The 15,164-nt window shown below is 42.6% G+C and overlaps 1 protein-coding gene across 1 annotated transcript in view; it reads right to left on the bottom strand.

Moving 5' to 3' along the window:
- RTTN (rotatin) overlaps window positions 1–15,164 on the bottom strand; it is a 326,182-nt gene that overhangs the window by 290,244 nt on the left and 20,774 nt on the right. The window contains exons 2-4 of the mRNA XM_089664026.1: window positions 14,249–14,323; window positions 12,345–12,532; window positions 4,730–4,925 (exon numbers count right to left, since the gene is read on the bottom strand). Of these exons, the coding sequence (XP_089520152.1) occupies window positions 4,730–4,925; window positions 12,345–12,532; window positions 14,249–14,279 (415 nt within the window). The 5' untranslated portion in view covers window positions 14,280–14,323. The remainder of the gene's footprint in view (window positions 1–4,729; window positions 4,926–12,344; window positions 12,533–14,248; window positions 14,324–15,164) is intronic.

Here is a 15,164-nt window from a genome sequence, read left to right as displayed (position 1 = left end):
AATCTAATTATTCTATCCTGACATCCCAGTGCTGAAGCAGCCATTTCTGCAGGGGGCACTGATGTTCTCTGGCCCATTATACTGCAGGAAAGGTAGATGTCATTAATCCTAAAATGGACATTACCCTCCTGAAGGTTACTGGCTGATTGTTCTGGATCTGTGATACCAGATTGGATATTCTGTGCATCTTGTCTGTTGGCAAGAACACCTTCTGCGAAGTGGATTCCAGAATATATCCTAGAAACAGTATCTTCTGGGAGAGAATTAGATTGGATTTCTTCAAATTTATTTTCCAACTTAACTTTTTTAGCCAATGATGGGCCACTAGGATGTTCTTTTTCAGCTGTTCTTCTGTTGCTGCTGTTAGTAAAAGATCGTCCAGATATGGGATTATCATCACCCCCTGCAGATGGAAAGGGGCTAGGGCTTCTGCCAATACTTTGGGGAAAAAAATTCTCGAAGCTGAGGAAAGACCAAAAAGGCAAGGCTCTGCATTGAAAATGCCTTAGCCTTAGCACAATGCAAATAATTGTTTGGGATTGTTTCTGGATTGGAATATGCAAGTAAGCATCTTGAAGGTCCATAGTTGCCATGAAGCAATTGGGTTGTAGAAGGGCTCGTATCGAAAAAAATTGACCCGTTCTGAATTTCTTGTACCTTATGACTTGCTTTAGGGGTCGGAGGTTTACGAATAACCAAAATTTTCTTGAAGGATTTTTTATCACAAACACGTGAATAAAACCCCCTTCTTTTTCTCTCTGGAACTTGCATTCACACTTACTGTTCCACCAGTTCTCCTATTAAGGCAGGTAAGGCTCTTGCTCTTTCCAGATCTTGTGGTAAATTTATCAGTAACTTTAAGGGAGGACAGTGGTAGAACTCTAGCTTGTAACCTCTATTCATTCCAAAATGAAAGAGTTTGAGGTTATTTCTTGACATCTTGTAGTGTAATGCTGGAGCCTTCTTCTCACGTTGCTGTAGTCATTGTGACTTGGTGTATGTGTCAGGAGGATTGAAAAGGATTCCTGACCTACCTTTCTCCTTTTGGCCTGACCAATGTTTCTTTGGTCTTTTCTTATTGTTGGTCTGTTGACATGCTGAGCCCGCCAAAAAAAAAAAAGTCTTCCAATAAGGCTTTTCCTTCCCTTTTGGGAAACTTTTCTTCCTATCTGCTGTCTGTTCCAATGCATCTTGGGGGCCTGTGCCAAAAAGAAGATCCCCTGCATAGACGTAATTTTGAAGACATCTCTAGCCCATGTTTTGAGCCGTAATGGCCTACGAGCAGAACTAATCAAAGCTGATGTTTTAGCTGAAATCCTCACTGCTTCTGTAGAGGCATATGCCATGTAGCTTACAGCTGTGAAGAGCATGGGAAGAGAATCCAGAAGTTGCTACCTGTGAGTGCCTGCTTCTAGATGACCTTTGAGCTGAGAAAGCCAAAATTCCAAGTTTTGCTCCACACAGGTAGTGGCTAGAGCTGGCTTCAGACCTGCCATCGCCGCATCCCAGGCTCTCTTTAGGAGGACATCTCCTTTTTTTTATCCATGGGATATTTCAAGGTGCCCATATCTTCAAATGCTAAATCAGATTTTTTGGTTACTTAGAAGCTTATTCTAAACTTCAGCTGGATCTTCATCAAAGGGGAACCTTTTCTTAAGAGAATTGAGAAAAACGATTTCCTTTAAAATGGCTTCAGAAAGGACCTGGTTGACTGGGATAACCCTTGATTTCTTCTTTTGAAGGCCTCTATACATCAAATCATGCTTAGTCGACTTTATCTTTTCCTCTTCCATTTCCAGAGTATCATAAATGGCTCTAAGGTGCTTGTCTACTTCCTCCAATGACAATATGTACCTTTGAGAACTAGACGTACCTTCTCCTAGATCTTGGTCCAAGTTAGATTCAGCAAGGGAGCCATCTGAATCATTATCTTCCACTTTGTCTTGTTCCTTTCTTACATGCTCCCCTGAGAGCCCTGACAGAGGAAGCCACCACCTGGGAAATTGATACCTTAGGGGACGGCCTTTTCACATCAGATACTAACTTTCTAGAGGTGTGAAAAGTTACAGCTAATTCTTTAACTGTGGTAAGCAGATTGTTGCAAGTCAAAGCAGTTTCATCCTTTACTAGGTTAATACAGCTGTGGCATAATGGCTTGTTTCAAGATTAACTTAATTTTGTAGTGCAGGTTGCACATTTTTTTCTTTATGGCTGGTGTCTTCCCCTTGTCCAAAGGTCTTTCCTAAAAGGTTAGACAAAACCATTTTCTTAATGGCCCTGCTACCTGAACTAGAGCTCCTATCTCTGCCACAAGAATGCCATACCGAGAAACTGATACCAACACCATACAGCAGCCCACCACTCTAGATGTAAGGTAAAAACAGCACACTGTACTGTCTTTACCTGGCTGGAGTCGGCGCCCGGTTCTCCCGGAGCTTGAGAGACCGCCTCCATGGCTTCCTGCCCCACTTTCCACCTATGCAGCTCTGCTTCTGCTGTGGCTTAAGAAAACAAGGACACCAGCCACGGCCACGCCCCTTCCCCCAGCACCCACGAGGTCCAAAACCAGCGACCTTGGCGCTTAGTGATGAGGCACATCCGCCAGAAGTGACGTCAGTTCCAGTCACAGACACAGCCGTAAGAGCCTCCGGCAGCTTTGGAGGATCGCACCAGATCTCCCGCTGCATCGACCGCCAATATGGCCTCTCACCTACCCTCTCCAGGTACTCAGGGGAAGATTGATTTGCAGAACGCTTCTTCCCTAAGAAGGTTGTCTTCCAGCCCATAGGAGGAAGTGAGGCGATACACACAATAACCTGCCCCAGGTCCAATCACTTCTCGGTCACCCCTGAGCTATGGTCCTCCGTAAAAAAGGGGTTCCTAAAAACAAATAAGGTAATGCATTCCCTCCGGCCGGAGGAAACAAATTAACTGAGGGAGAAGCCAGGAGGTCCTTCTTTTATATTAAAGGCAATGTGTTTCCTGCCCTCAGGGAGGAACTATATTTCATAAAAAATAAACAAACTGAGCACTTTTTTGGAACGCAGCCTGGCAGGTGGAAGTGACGTCACAACCAGAACTGACACCATCCTTGATCGTCAGTTCCGGTTGTGCCGTCGCTTCCGCCTGCGTTCCATGCCGACCAGGAAGCCCTGGGAGCCTCCAGAACATCCTGCCAGCTGGTTCCTAGCCTCCAACTCCTTCAGTCCAGGACCAGCACTGATGTCCGCCCTTATTGTTACACATGCCTTGACCAATTCCTTCATTGTGAGTGCATGTATTTTTGATTATTAATATTAACCACTTGCCTACTGGGCACTTAAACCCCCTTCCTGCCCAGCCCAATTTTCAGCTTTCAGTGCTCTCGCACCTTGAATGACAATTGCGCGGTCATGCGACACTGTACCCATATGACATTTTTATAATTTTTTTTCACACAAATAGAGCTTTCTTTTCGTGGTTTTTAATTGCCTCTGGGTGTTTTATTTTTTGCGCTATAAACAAAAAAAAGCAAAAAAAAAGTTTTTGTTTCTATTATAAAATTTTGCAAACAGGTAATTTTTCTCCTTCACTGATGTGCGTTGATGAGGTTGCACGGATAGGCAGCACTGATGGGCACTGATAGGCAGCTTTGATGAGCTGACACTGATGATTTTGCACTGATGGGCAGCACTGATGGGTGGCACAGGTGGGCGGCACTGATGGGGACACAGGTGGGCGGCACTGATGGGCACAGGTGGGCGGCACTGACGGGCACAGGTGGGCGGCACTGCTAGGCAGTACTGCTGGGCACTGATCATCAGCACACTGATCATCAGTGCCCTGATGATCAGTGCCGATCCCTTCGCTGACAATTGCCGGTTCTCTGCAGTACTTTCCTCACGCTGTGACAGCATGAGGAAAGTGCAGCCGATAACCGGCAACTGTATTTATCCGGTGATCTGCTGTGTCATTGGACACAGCTGATCACGTGGTAAAAGGCTGCCGTGATTGGCCCTTGACTGTATCCCGTGATCAGCTGTGTACATAGGACACAGCAATCACTGACGGCGCCGGGTGCATGCCACTGGGGGGGCGCGTTCTGGAATGACATCCATGGATATCGTCCCAGAACCAGACAACCATGCTGCAGCCGTCCTTCAGCAATAGTGCGGTAGGGAACTGGTTAATACTACACCTAGCTGGCGCTTGTTTTCCCTCTCCCTTGGAGCATTATCTCAGGGGCTGTCCTGGAAGACGACTGGAGGTAAAGATGTTCCCCGACTCTTCCAGTTCTCCATCCTGACACAGTTGAAAGTGGTCCTGAGCTCCACAGAGATACAGGAGAGACTAAGAACCTTGGCTGGCTGCTGCTGATACCTTAACAGTGCAGTAATAGTGATCAGTTTGCACAGACTGCCTGATAACGTATACTTAAAAGCAAGGAACCAGTTGAAAAAATGATAACAAGCACATGGCTGGTTTTTTATGGCCTGTGGATGGCAAGTGGTTATAGGGATAAATCATGAAAAATGTGCATGCATTACACAGCAATGTACTGAATATGTGTTTTTTTTTTTTTGTTTTGCCATACACTTATGTATAAATAATTCTATATATGTTAAAATCAAGTATATATTACTTTCTTTTGAATAGTAACTATTAGAAAATAAATGATCGGTATTAGTTTAAAATAATGAAAAAACGGGGCAATACATTAATGTCTAATGTGAAAATTCCTAATAGCTACCTGCATAGTCTTGTCCTTGCCAGGATTTGTCCTCCAATGAAGGCAGAGGCCCAAAGGGGCTTTCTGCTGGAAGAAGGAAAAGACCATCCAAAATGCTATCCACGAAAACTTGAAGGTTTGGTTCAATGTTTGGCCGAAGCTGAGAAAAGAAGTCTACGGCACCCATATCAAGTAGCCACTGAGCTGCTAAGGAATGCTGAAGAAAAAAAAAAAGGGTGGACATAAGAAATAAAGAAAACACATTCTGTTTAGAGGTCATTATAGGTAGCAAACTGTCTCTGTTTACCAACAATGAAAAGCAGAGAAAGACAAAAGTGGAATTTCACTGTCAATCAACACTGACTATTTTTAATCCTAATGTTACTATCATTAGTAAATGGATAGGAAAGTATATCATATTTGCTTGCTTTAAACTTTTCTTTTTTAATTTCTTCAGTTACTCCCTGGTTTCTATGCCTAAGCAAATGATGTCATACATCCCAGGAGTCTTCCAGAGGAAAGAAGTGTTTTCTTAACGAAGCACACTTTCCTACTTGCATGTCTGAGCTAGGGGCAGATGGATTCCAGGAAGTGAATGCTACATAATCATCTTTCATTATTCCAGATGGCCACATCTAGAATTGTTAGGGCGTGATATTAAAATTAATTATATAGCTTTTTTGGTTTGTGGTGCTCAGAAGCAATGTAGTTCCTTTTTAAAGACAAAGCAATTTGTCAACCAACCTGTCGGATCATACATGCGATTATTGCCAACGGCTATAGTCACTAAAAATAATCACTGTGTTCTCCTGGCAGGGACAGCTCCCCCATCGTGGGGAGAACACAATAGCTCCACAGGAAAGATTCCCCATCAACATTCACTGTGTTAATTGGGGAAATCAAGTGATTTTCTTTGCTGCAATCCATGGTTGCAGGAAAGAAAATCACATCGCCTATGGAAGTCTTTACCCTGTTGAGCTGCATTGTTAAAGATGGAAAGATTAAACATGCACGCACGCACACCAATTCGCGCAGGCAAGCGATCATTAAAATATAATTAACCACTTGAGCCCCAGAGGATTTACCTTCCTTAATGACCAGGCCTTTTTTGCTGTTTGGCGCTGCACTAATTCAAATAATAATTGCGCGGTCATGCAATGCTGTACCCAAACGAAATTTACGTCCTTTTTTTTCACACAAATAGAGCTTTCTTTTGGTGGTATTTTATCACCAGTGCGCTTTTTATTTTTTGCGCTATAAACAAAAAAACCACAAAAATTTTGAAAAAAAAACAATATTTTCTAGTTTCAGCTATAAAAAATATATCGTAAACGCAAAGTTAGTCATAAATTTAAGCCAAAATGTATTCTGCTACATGTTTTTGGTAAAAAAAATCCCAATAAGTGTATATTGATTGCTTTGTGTGAAAGTTATAGCGTCTACAAACTATGGTATAGATACTGTAATTTATGCCTTTTTTTGCTATACAGCGCTGCACTAATTCAAATGATAATTGCGCGGTCATGCAGTGCTGTACCCAAACTAAATTTACGTCCTTTTTCACACAAATAGAGCTTTCTTTTGGTGGTATTTGATCACCTGTGCGCTTTTTATTTTTTGCGCTATAATCAAAAAAAACACGAAAATTTTGAAAAAAAAAAAATATTTTCTACTTTCAGCTATAAAAAAATATATCGTAAACTCAACGTTAGTCATAAATTTAAGCCAAAATGTATTCTGCTACATGTTTTTGGTAAAAAAAATCCCGTGCATTAGCGGGCAAACTGGCGCTATCTAGGAGGGGCGCTAACACTATCGGAAGTCACCAGTGACACTAATACAGTGATCAGTAAAAATCTGTTCACTGTAATCAATGACACTGGTGACAGGGCAGTGAAGGGGTTAACGGGGGGGGGGGGAGGGGGGCGATCAAGGGGTTAAATGGGATTTGTGGAGCACTAGCGGGCAAACTGGCGCTATCTGGGAGGGGCGCTAACACTATCGGAAGTCGCCAGCAACACTGATACAGTGATCAGTAAAAATTGGTTCACTGATCAGTGACACTGGTGACAGGGCAGTGAAGGGGTTAACTGGGGGGGGGGGGGCGATCAAGGGGTTAAACGGGATTACTGGTGTACTGGCGGGCAATCTGGCGCTATCTGGGAGAGGCGCTAACACTATCGGAAGTCGCCAGCGACACTGATACAGTGATCAGTAAAAAATTGGTTCACTGATCAGAGACACTGGTGACAGGGCAGTGAAGGGGTTAACTGGGGGGGGGCGATCAAGGGGTTAAACGGGATTACTGGTGTACTGGCGGGCAATCTGGCGCTATCTGGGAGAGGCGCTAACACTATCGGAAGTCGCCAGCGACACTGATACAGTGATCAGTAAAAATTGGTTCACTGATCAGTGACACTGGTGACAGGGCAGTGAAGGGGTTAACTGGGGGGGGGCGATCAAGGGGTTAAACGGGATTACTGGTGTACTGGCGGGCAATCTGGCGCTATCGGAAGTCGCCAGCGACACTGCTACAGTGATCAGTAAAAAATTGGTTCACTGATCAGTGACACTGGTGACAGGGCAGTGAAGGGGTTAACTGGGGGGGCGATCAAGGGGTTAAACGGGATTACTGGTGTACTGGCGGGCAAACTGGCGCTATCTGGGAGGGGTGCTAACTCTATCGGAAGTCGCCAGCGACACTGATACAGTGATCAGTAAAAATCGCTTCACTGATCAGTGACGCTGGTGACAGGGCAGTGAAGGGGTTAACTGTGGGGGGAAGGGGGCGATCAGGGGGTTAAATGTGTCCTAGGTGTGTTCTAACTGTAAATGTGTAGTGTTTTACTCACTTTTACTGTGTCTTCTTCTCTGTCTGGAACGGAATGTGTCCAGGCAGAGAAGAATGACATCATATCCTGCCCTGTGTAAATGTCAACACAGGACAGGATAGGACAGGGACCGATCATCTGATTTCAGCCAGAAATCACTGGCTGAAATCTAATGATTGATCCCTCCTGGATCGAATCGTGTCACCCGCGGGTCGGCGGGAGCGTGCGCGCGCGCCCCCTACCCGCGAAAGTGTCGGGAGCACGGAGCCCATTTTAAAACGTGGTTTTGCGCTCCACTGCCGCCCTGCACATGTATATACACAGTGGCAGGGCGGCAAGCGGTTAAAGCAACCCTGTTATTACTAAAAATCCACTTTAATCATGAGGAAATCCTTTTTTACGTCTACAGAGAAACTGACACTTCTGGGAGTGTCAATTTGCCTTGCTTCCCTTGCTGATCCCCATATCACTACAGGAGATGGTACTGATGTAAAGGTCAGCAGAAGGAACCAGTGAGTGCTGCAGTAAACCAGAGAGATCAACACTCCCAAAAGGTGACTGTAGACTTCAATAGATTTCTTGTAATTGGGAAAAATTCAGTGGGGTGTACAGCAGGAAAGTCTTCACGGGACTGAGATTGAGCTCTGCAGTCACTTTTGCAGCAGTTGTTTTCTTATTCTGGGTCACAATCCTGTGCAATGTCCTTTTCTATCTTTTGGTCAGTTGACCATGTCAAGCATGCATAAGCTTATCAGATGACGATTACCCGGAAACTGTATATGCCATCATAACCTTTGATACTGTACCTCGCGTCACTCCACATAAATTGGCTTTGAGCGAGGCTTCCCACTAGGCTAGGTGTCTCATCACACAGCAAGAATGTTGCATCACTGTTGCTGTCAATGTGAAACATGTTATCACCTTCACACCTGCAAATCATGTAGTGTTTCCATTTTTTGTTTAACCCCGGTATGTATATATATATATATATACACACACACACATATACAGTTGCAAGAAAAAGTATGTGAACCCCTTGGGATTACGTGGAGTTTTGCATGAATTGGGCATAAAATGTGCTCTGGACATCATCTAAGTCACAACGATAGAAGAACACAGTCTGCTGAACATAATACTACACAAACATTAGATGTTGCCATGGTTTAATTACACATAACATGTAAACATTCACAGTGCAGGGAGAAAAAAGTATGTGAGGCCCTAGCTTAATGACTTCTCCCAGAGCTAATTGGAGCCAGGAGTGAGCCAACCTTGACTCCAATCAGTGTGATGATATTGCATGTGTTGCTGACAGCTGTCCTACCCTTAAAAAACACACACCTGTTTTGGGTTTACTGGTTTCAAGAAGCACTGTCTGATGAGAACCATGCCTCGCAGAAAAGAGCTCTCAGAAGACCTACGATCAAGAATTGTTGACTTGCATGAAGCTGGAAAAGGTTACAAAAGTATCTCCAAAAGCCTTGATGTTCATGTGTCCACGGTAAGACAGACTGTCTACAAATGGAGAAAGTTTAGCACTGTTGCTACTCTCCCTAGGCGTGGTCATCCTGTAAAAATGACTGCAAGAGCACAGCGCAGAATGCTGCATGAGGTAAAGAAGAATCCCAGAGTGTCAGCTAAAGACCTACAGAAATCTCTGGCACATGCTAACATTGTTGTTGACACATCTACAATAAGGAAAACATTAAACAAGAATGGAGTACATGGGAGGACACCACGGAGGAAGCCATTGCTGTCCAAAAAGAATATTGCAGCACGTTTGAAGTTTGCAAAAGAGCACCTGGATGTTCCACAGCACTACTGGCAAAATATCCTGTGGACAGATGAAACCAAGATTGAGTTGTCTGGGAAGAACACACAACACTATGTGTGGAGAAAAAAAGGCACGGTACACCAACATCAAAACCTCATCCCCACTGTAAAACATGGCGGAGGGAGCATCATGGTCTGGGGCTGCTTTGCTGCTTAAGGGCCTGGACGGATTGTTGTCATTGATAGGAAAATGAATTCCAGAGTTTATCAAGACATTTTGCAGGAAAATGTACGACCATCTGTCCGCCAACTGAAGCTCCGCAGAGGATGGGTGATGCAACAGGACAATGACCCAAAGCATACAAGTAATTCAACAAAACAATGGCTGCAACAGCACAGAATACGCCTTCTGGAGTGGCCCAGTCAGAGTCCTGACCTCAACCCGATTGAAATGCTGTGGCATGACCTTAAGAGAGCGATTCACACTAGACATCCCAAGAATATTGCTACACTGAAACAGTTTTGTGAAGAGGAGTGGTCCAAAATTACTCCAGATCGTTGTGCAGGTCTGATCTGTAACTACAGGAAACGTTTGGTTGAGGTTATTGCTGCCAAAGGAGGGTCAACCAGTTATTAAGTCCAAAGGTTCACATACTTTTTCCTCCCTGCACTGTGAATGTTTGCATGTTATGTGCAATTAAACCAGGGCAACATCTAATGTTTGTGTAGTATTATGTTCAGAAGACTGTGTTCTTCTATTGTTGTGACTTAGATGACGTTCAGAGCACATTTTATGCCCAATTCATGCAAAACTCCACGTATTCCCAAGGGGTTCACATACTTTTTCTTGCAACTGTACATACACACACACATATATATATATATATATATATATATATATATATATATATATATATATATATATTTTTTTTTTTTTTTTTATTTTTTTTTTTTCCCCCTAAGTAGTACAGCCAAAGCTCTTTTGGCTTTACTTCTGTGGATCACAGAAGTGCAGTTCGTTCTACTCTCCTGTGACCCGTTTTCAGAGCAGGACAGTCACCACAGAGCAGACTCCTGAGCTGTAATTTCTGCCATATATGATGCTGTCTGCATATAAACTTTTGTGCTAACGTTTACATGCGTACAGCGTCCATGAATCCTACTGACAACTGTTGTTGCTGTTCAGGGCCAACATTTAAACATCAACATTGTGCAGCAAGTGCAGTCAGTTACACCCAATTCATTTTTTCATGTCAGCCCCGAGTGAGTCATCCATGTGGCACATGCGCAGGATGACCTTAGCCTTCAGTCATTCAGGATCGGCTTAGGTCATTCTGCGCATGCACCACTGATGCATGTAGGACACATTCAGTTTGGACATAATAGTGCGTAATCAGTGGGTGCCACCTCTGATTACATGCCATTGTGCACATGTTGTCCCGTTGTCATCTAGTGAAGGCTGCATTGGTTGCATTCTCTAGGCCGGGGAGATGTAAATGGGTCATACAAGCTGCCTGAACACACCACAGCTCATATGGACAAAAGCTTGTGTAGGTCTGTATGAGTTGCACTATAGATCAGTTTTAACACACCAATTTGCTGCCACCAAGATCCTAGGTAAACACCGTTTGCCTATGTGAATAAGCAGCGATGCTAAACCAGGAATTGGCAGAGTGATCTTACTGACAAGGAGAGGTGCGTGTTACATGAGTGCCTGGTCTTTCAACCACGTACAGTGTTTAGCCCTTTACCTGGAATTTCACTTTAAATAATAATACACATACAATTTCTAATAGTAATTTGATCATCATGATTTACAGGACAGATGGTAAGCATCTATTACATTGTTTGTAGATGAACAGTATCATTGAGTTAATAAAATGAAAATGCATGGTGACAGGTCCACTAAAAGTGTTAATTAATCTGGAAAATGAATTTAATTATATGCTCATGTCACATATTATATTTGATATGATATGTTTTGACTGATACAGATGAGTGAGGTTTTTCACAGAACTATTTTTATTCGTGACGTCTATTGTCTATTTATGCAACACCTTTATTTTTCACACCTTGTAATATTTGCTTGGCTAAACAACAAATACATTTTCTGGTGCTTATTTTCAAATTATGTCATGCTAATTTAGTTTTAAGTGTTTTAAATCAAACATATGTTCTCGGGATCTGCATCAAAAGAAAAGCATTTCAAAAGACTCAGTGCATTTCAGGGCTTCTTGCCCACTTTAATACTCAAAACAGAGATTAACAGAATTTATTCCAATGCAAAAGGGATATATCAAGCTAATCACAACAGGCAACAAGTAATTAACAGCCTCCTGGCTATCAGACAGAGTTCTCTGCTGTCTTAAGTCAGGCAAAGCTTCTCCAGTCCCTGCCACAGCCCTGACCGTGTTCTCTTAGTAAAGCAGTCCATAGAGGAGTAATTTTTTTCAACCATTAGGTTGAACCTCAAATTTGAGGATGGGGAATCCTCCCCACTGAGCTATTGAGCTTTTTTATTCTAATGGTGGGGAATCTTCCCCACTGCCAGAATATACTGATCAGCGCGCCGGCTGATCGACCAAGGAAAATCTGACAGGCTGATTGGTTTTTGAACAGTAGATCGACTTTCAAACAACCAACCTGACCTGCTGAACCAGCCGAATTTCGAACCATGTATGGCTAGCTTTAGATCTCCAGGCTGTTTAGACACAGACCAGCCCGAACTCCACTCCTAGTGTTCTCTACTGCCATGCCCCTTTCATGGCACCTCCTTGAACAGGACCTCTGTCGGAGTGCAGTCTCTTGTATTTTTGGGTCAAATACACCTGGCCTCAATTGCCCTACTCTAAAAAGCTACCTGCTCTAGACTGTTGGGCTTAATTTCCATGTCAAAACTAGCCCTCCCAGTGCCAGTTATATCTACACTGGCTTTCCCTTTGCTTCCATTACTATATATACACGTGTACATTTCTACCAGTATAAAGCTATCTTGTTGCACCAAATCACAAGCACAGTACCAGATTACATACCTTAATTAACTTTTGTAGAAGCTGAAGAACTTCCTCCTTCATTGGAACAGCAGGAAAATTGAACCATTCGAGAAGATGTACAAATAAAGACTTCTCTTGGACAAGGTCCACAACAGCTATAAGATTATGGTCCAGTTTACATAGTATGTTCTTAAGAGCTCTTTCTCGAATCTCTACAAGTTGGTGACCTAAAAAGTAATAGCAAATTTTATGTCAACAAAATAACGGGAACAGTTTCCACAGTTTCCACCATGAATTGTCATTCCATAAAAACAGAACATAACCCCCTCTGTAATGGGTACAAATACAACTGATATTGAAAGCTAAACCCATATCATCCAAACATGTAGGGAAATGGGTGACAGACTTCATTCTTGGTCATTCTTGCTTATCAATACATCATAGCCGGGCAGGTCTTACCCCTCTGTCTAAACTCAGGTGGACACAGTTGATGCAGTGGATGTGTAGATTACAATAAACAGGTAAAAAAAAAAAAATCTGAGAGGTTCTAAACTGCATATTTGATAATCTCCAAACACAATACAAAGCGTCAAATGTAATGAGTTGCACTAGACTTCAGTAGGATCTCTGGAGTTATGGCTCATCAAGCAGGCTTCTCCTTGATAGCTACATTGTCCGACAACTGTGAGTGGAGTGGTGGCAACCTATCCTTGAGTTCACATTAGTGCTGTTTAAGGGACGCGACACAACAGCCCAATCATTAGAATGGGCTGCTGTGCCTCCCAAAACACAGGGAAAAGGTCCCTACACCTTTCCAGAAATCACAGCCGGAATTGGGAACCGCACTACAGTGTGGGGGTGACCTCCAGTGTGGACGGTGTGCCATTGAGATTAAAGGAACCCACCCATGGGTCTCAACGTTTTGTGTGCGGGTGGTTGCAGTTGCAGGACAAAGTGCAGGTCCCGCAGCAGCTTCCACCCATACTAATGGGAACCAAGCCCTAGGAATACAACAAAAAGTAGGACATGTACATTGTCCCCTGGGGGACAGAGCATTGGAAATAAATTGAAGTGAGAACTCTTTAAAGAATATGTAAACCCAATATTTCATATTCCTGATATATGCCTGCTATAACAAGTTCTTGTATCAAAACGTATCCTGTTCTCTTTGCATTGCTTCCTTTGTGTGAAATCCCTGGTGCTTCTGCCAGTCCCTCTGCTTTTCTATCAAAAACTGACCACACCAGGCATGAGAGCACAGCGGTTAGTTCTTTAGCTGTGTTGAGAACTCATCCTGCTCTCCTCCAATGATCAGACTTGTGATGATACACCCCCCCCCCCCCCCAGTCATTCACTGGGAATTCCAATGTGTTGCTGTTTCTCCACCCCCACCTGAGAACACAGGTATATGATTGCTTAAAAAAAAGTAAAAAGAAAAAAAAAAGTGTTTATAATGATTTTTTTATACCTATATACTAATGTTTTATCTTCCAGTTCAATTTTAAAATGTATTGGTTGTTTTACAAGGTGAGGGCTTAAATACATTTTAATGAAAACACCACTGAATGGAATAAATTGACGGGACATTGGATAAGAATAGAGCTTGGTTTGATCAGTCGGTAGAATAGGAATAATAGTATGTACATTATTAAGCTGGCTTTGAACTTTTGCTTGTCTATAAAGCTAAAACAGCACTTAAAATGTGTCCCTGTTTGTACAGGCAGCCGGCATCTGGCCACTCCATCTGGGTACCAATTCTGCATCTGCTGACATCAACCCCTCTGAACTCTGTCAGGTTGGCATTGTCCTCTTATTCTTTCAGTTTACATAACCTAAAGTCTCTCCCAAGAATTCGCATTCTACTTTAAAATAGACGGGGGAAAAAAAAACCCAGAAGTTTAATTCAATCTACAATGAAGAATAAGTTATATTCAAAGCATTACCAAGTTTGTTAACCAGTGAAGACAGATCCATTGTAGCGTATCACTTCCCTGCTACCTCTTCGGTTTTGACACCTTCTGTGAAATGAAAAAATATCATTACAAATGTAACAAATCTGCCACAGGGCCAGTCTTATCAGCACTGTGCTGTGGATTATTCTTCATTAAGGTCACTTTCACATTGAACCGTTGCAAAAATACGTTAAAAACGCATATGCATTTTTGCAGCGAGTTTACCACAATTGTGGTTTTTCACAGGACATGTGACTCAAAGACTGTATCAAATACACAACACAGGTGCATTTTTGCCACAATTTCAATGCATTTCAATGAGGTGGTGCATTTTTGGCGTGTTTATTTTAACTGACGAAATATGCCCTGCAAATGCGGCAGCAGGATTTTTTACACCACAACAGAAGCGCAATGGACCAGTGTGAAGACATACATAGAGAAGCATTTTTATTCAGCGATACTTGCACTTTTTTATTGCAAAAGTGCTTCAAAAACTCCTCAGCGTGAAAGCAGCCTAAAGCTCAACACAAGTCAGGTATAAAAGTCACAATAATATAGTTCAGTATTTATTAATAAATCATGAAATGTTGGAAATACAACTAGTGAAAATACAGGTATCTGAATTACAGAACACAGTAGTAATGTAGAGGCTGGCAGGATAGACCATGGGCATATAGTATGAGACACGCTTATAAACATGGTATTGTCAGATGGCAGCAATGCTTGGGGCACTTTTTGACAGTGAGGATTTGACAAACAGGATCCGTAACGGTACAGTGGATATAAAAAGTCTACACACCCCTGTTAAAATGTCAGGTTTCTGTGATGTAAAAAATATAACCAAAGATAAATAATTTCAGAACTTTTTCCACCTTTAATGTGACCTATAAACTGTAGAAGTCAGTTG

Source organism: Staurois parvus, unplaced genomic scaffold (assembly GCF_062004578.1).
Source record: "Staurois parvus isolate SC_StPar_1 unplaced genomic scaffold, SC_StPar_1.0 ptg000045l, whole genome shotgun sequence".
NCBI classification, from domain to species: Eukaryota; Metazoa; Chordata; class Amphibia; order Anura; family Ranidae; genus Staurois; species Staurois parvus.
This window is presented reverse-complemented; position numbering and strand designations above follow the sequence as displayed.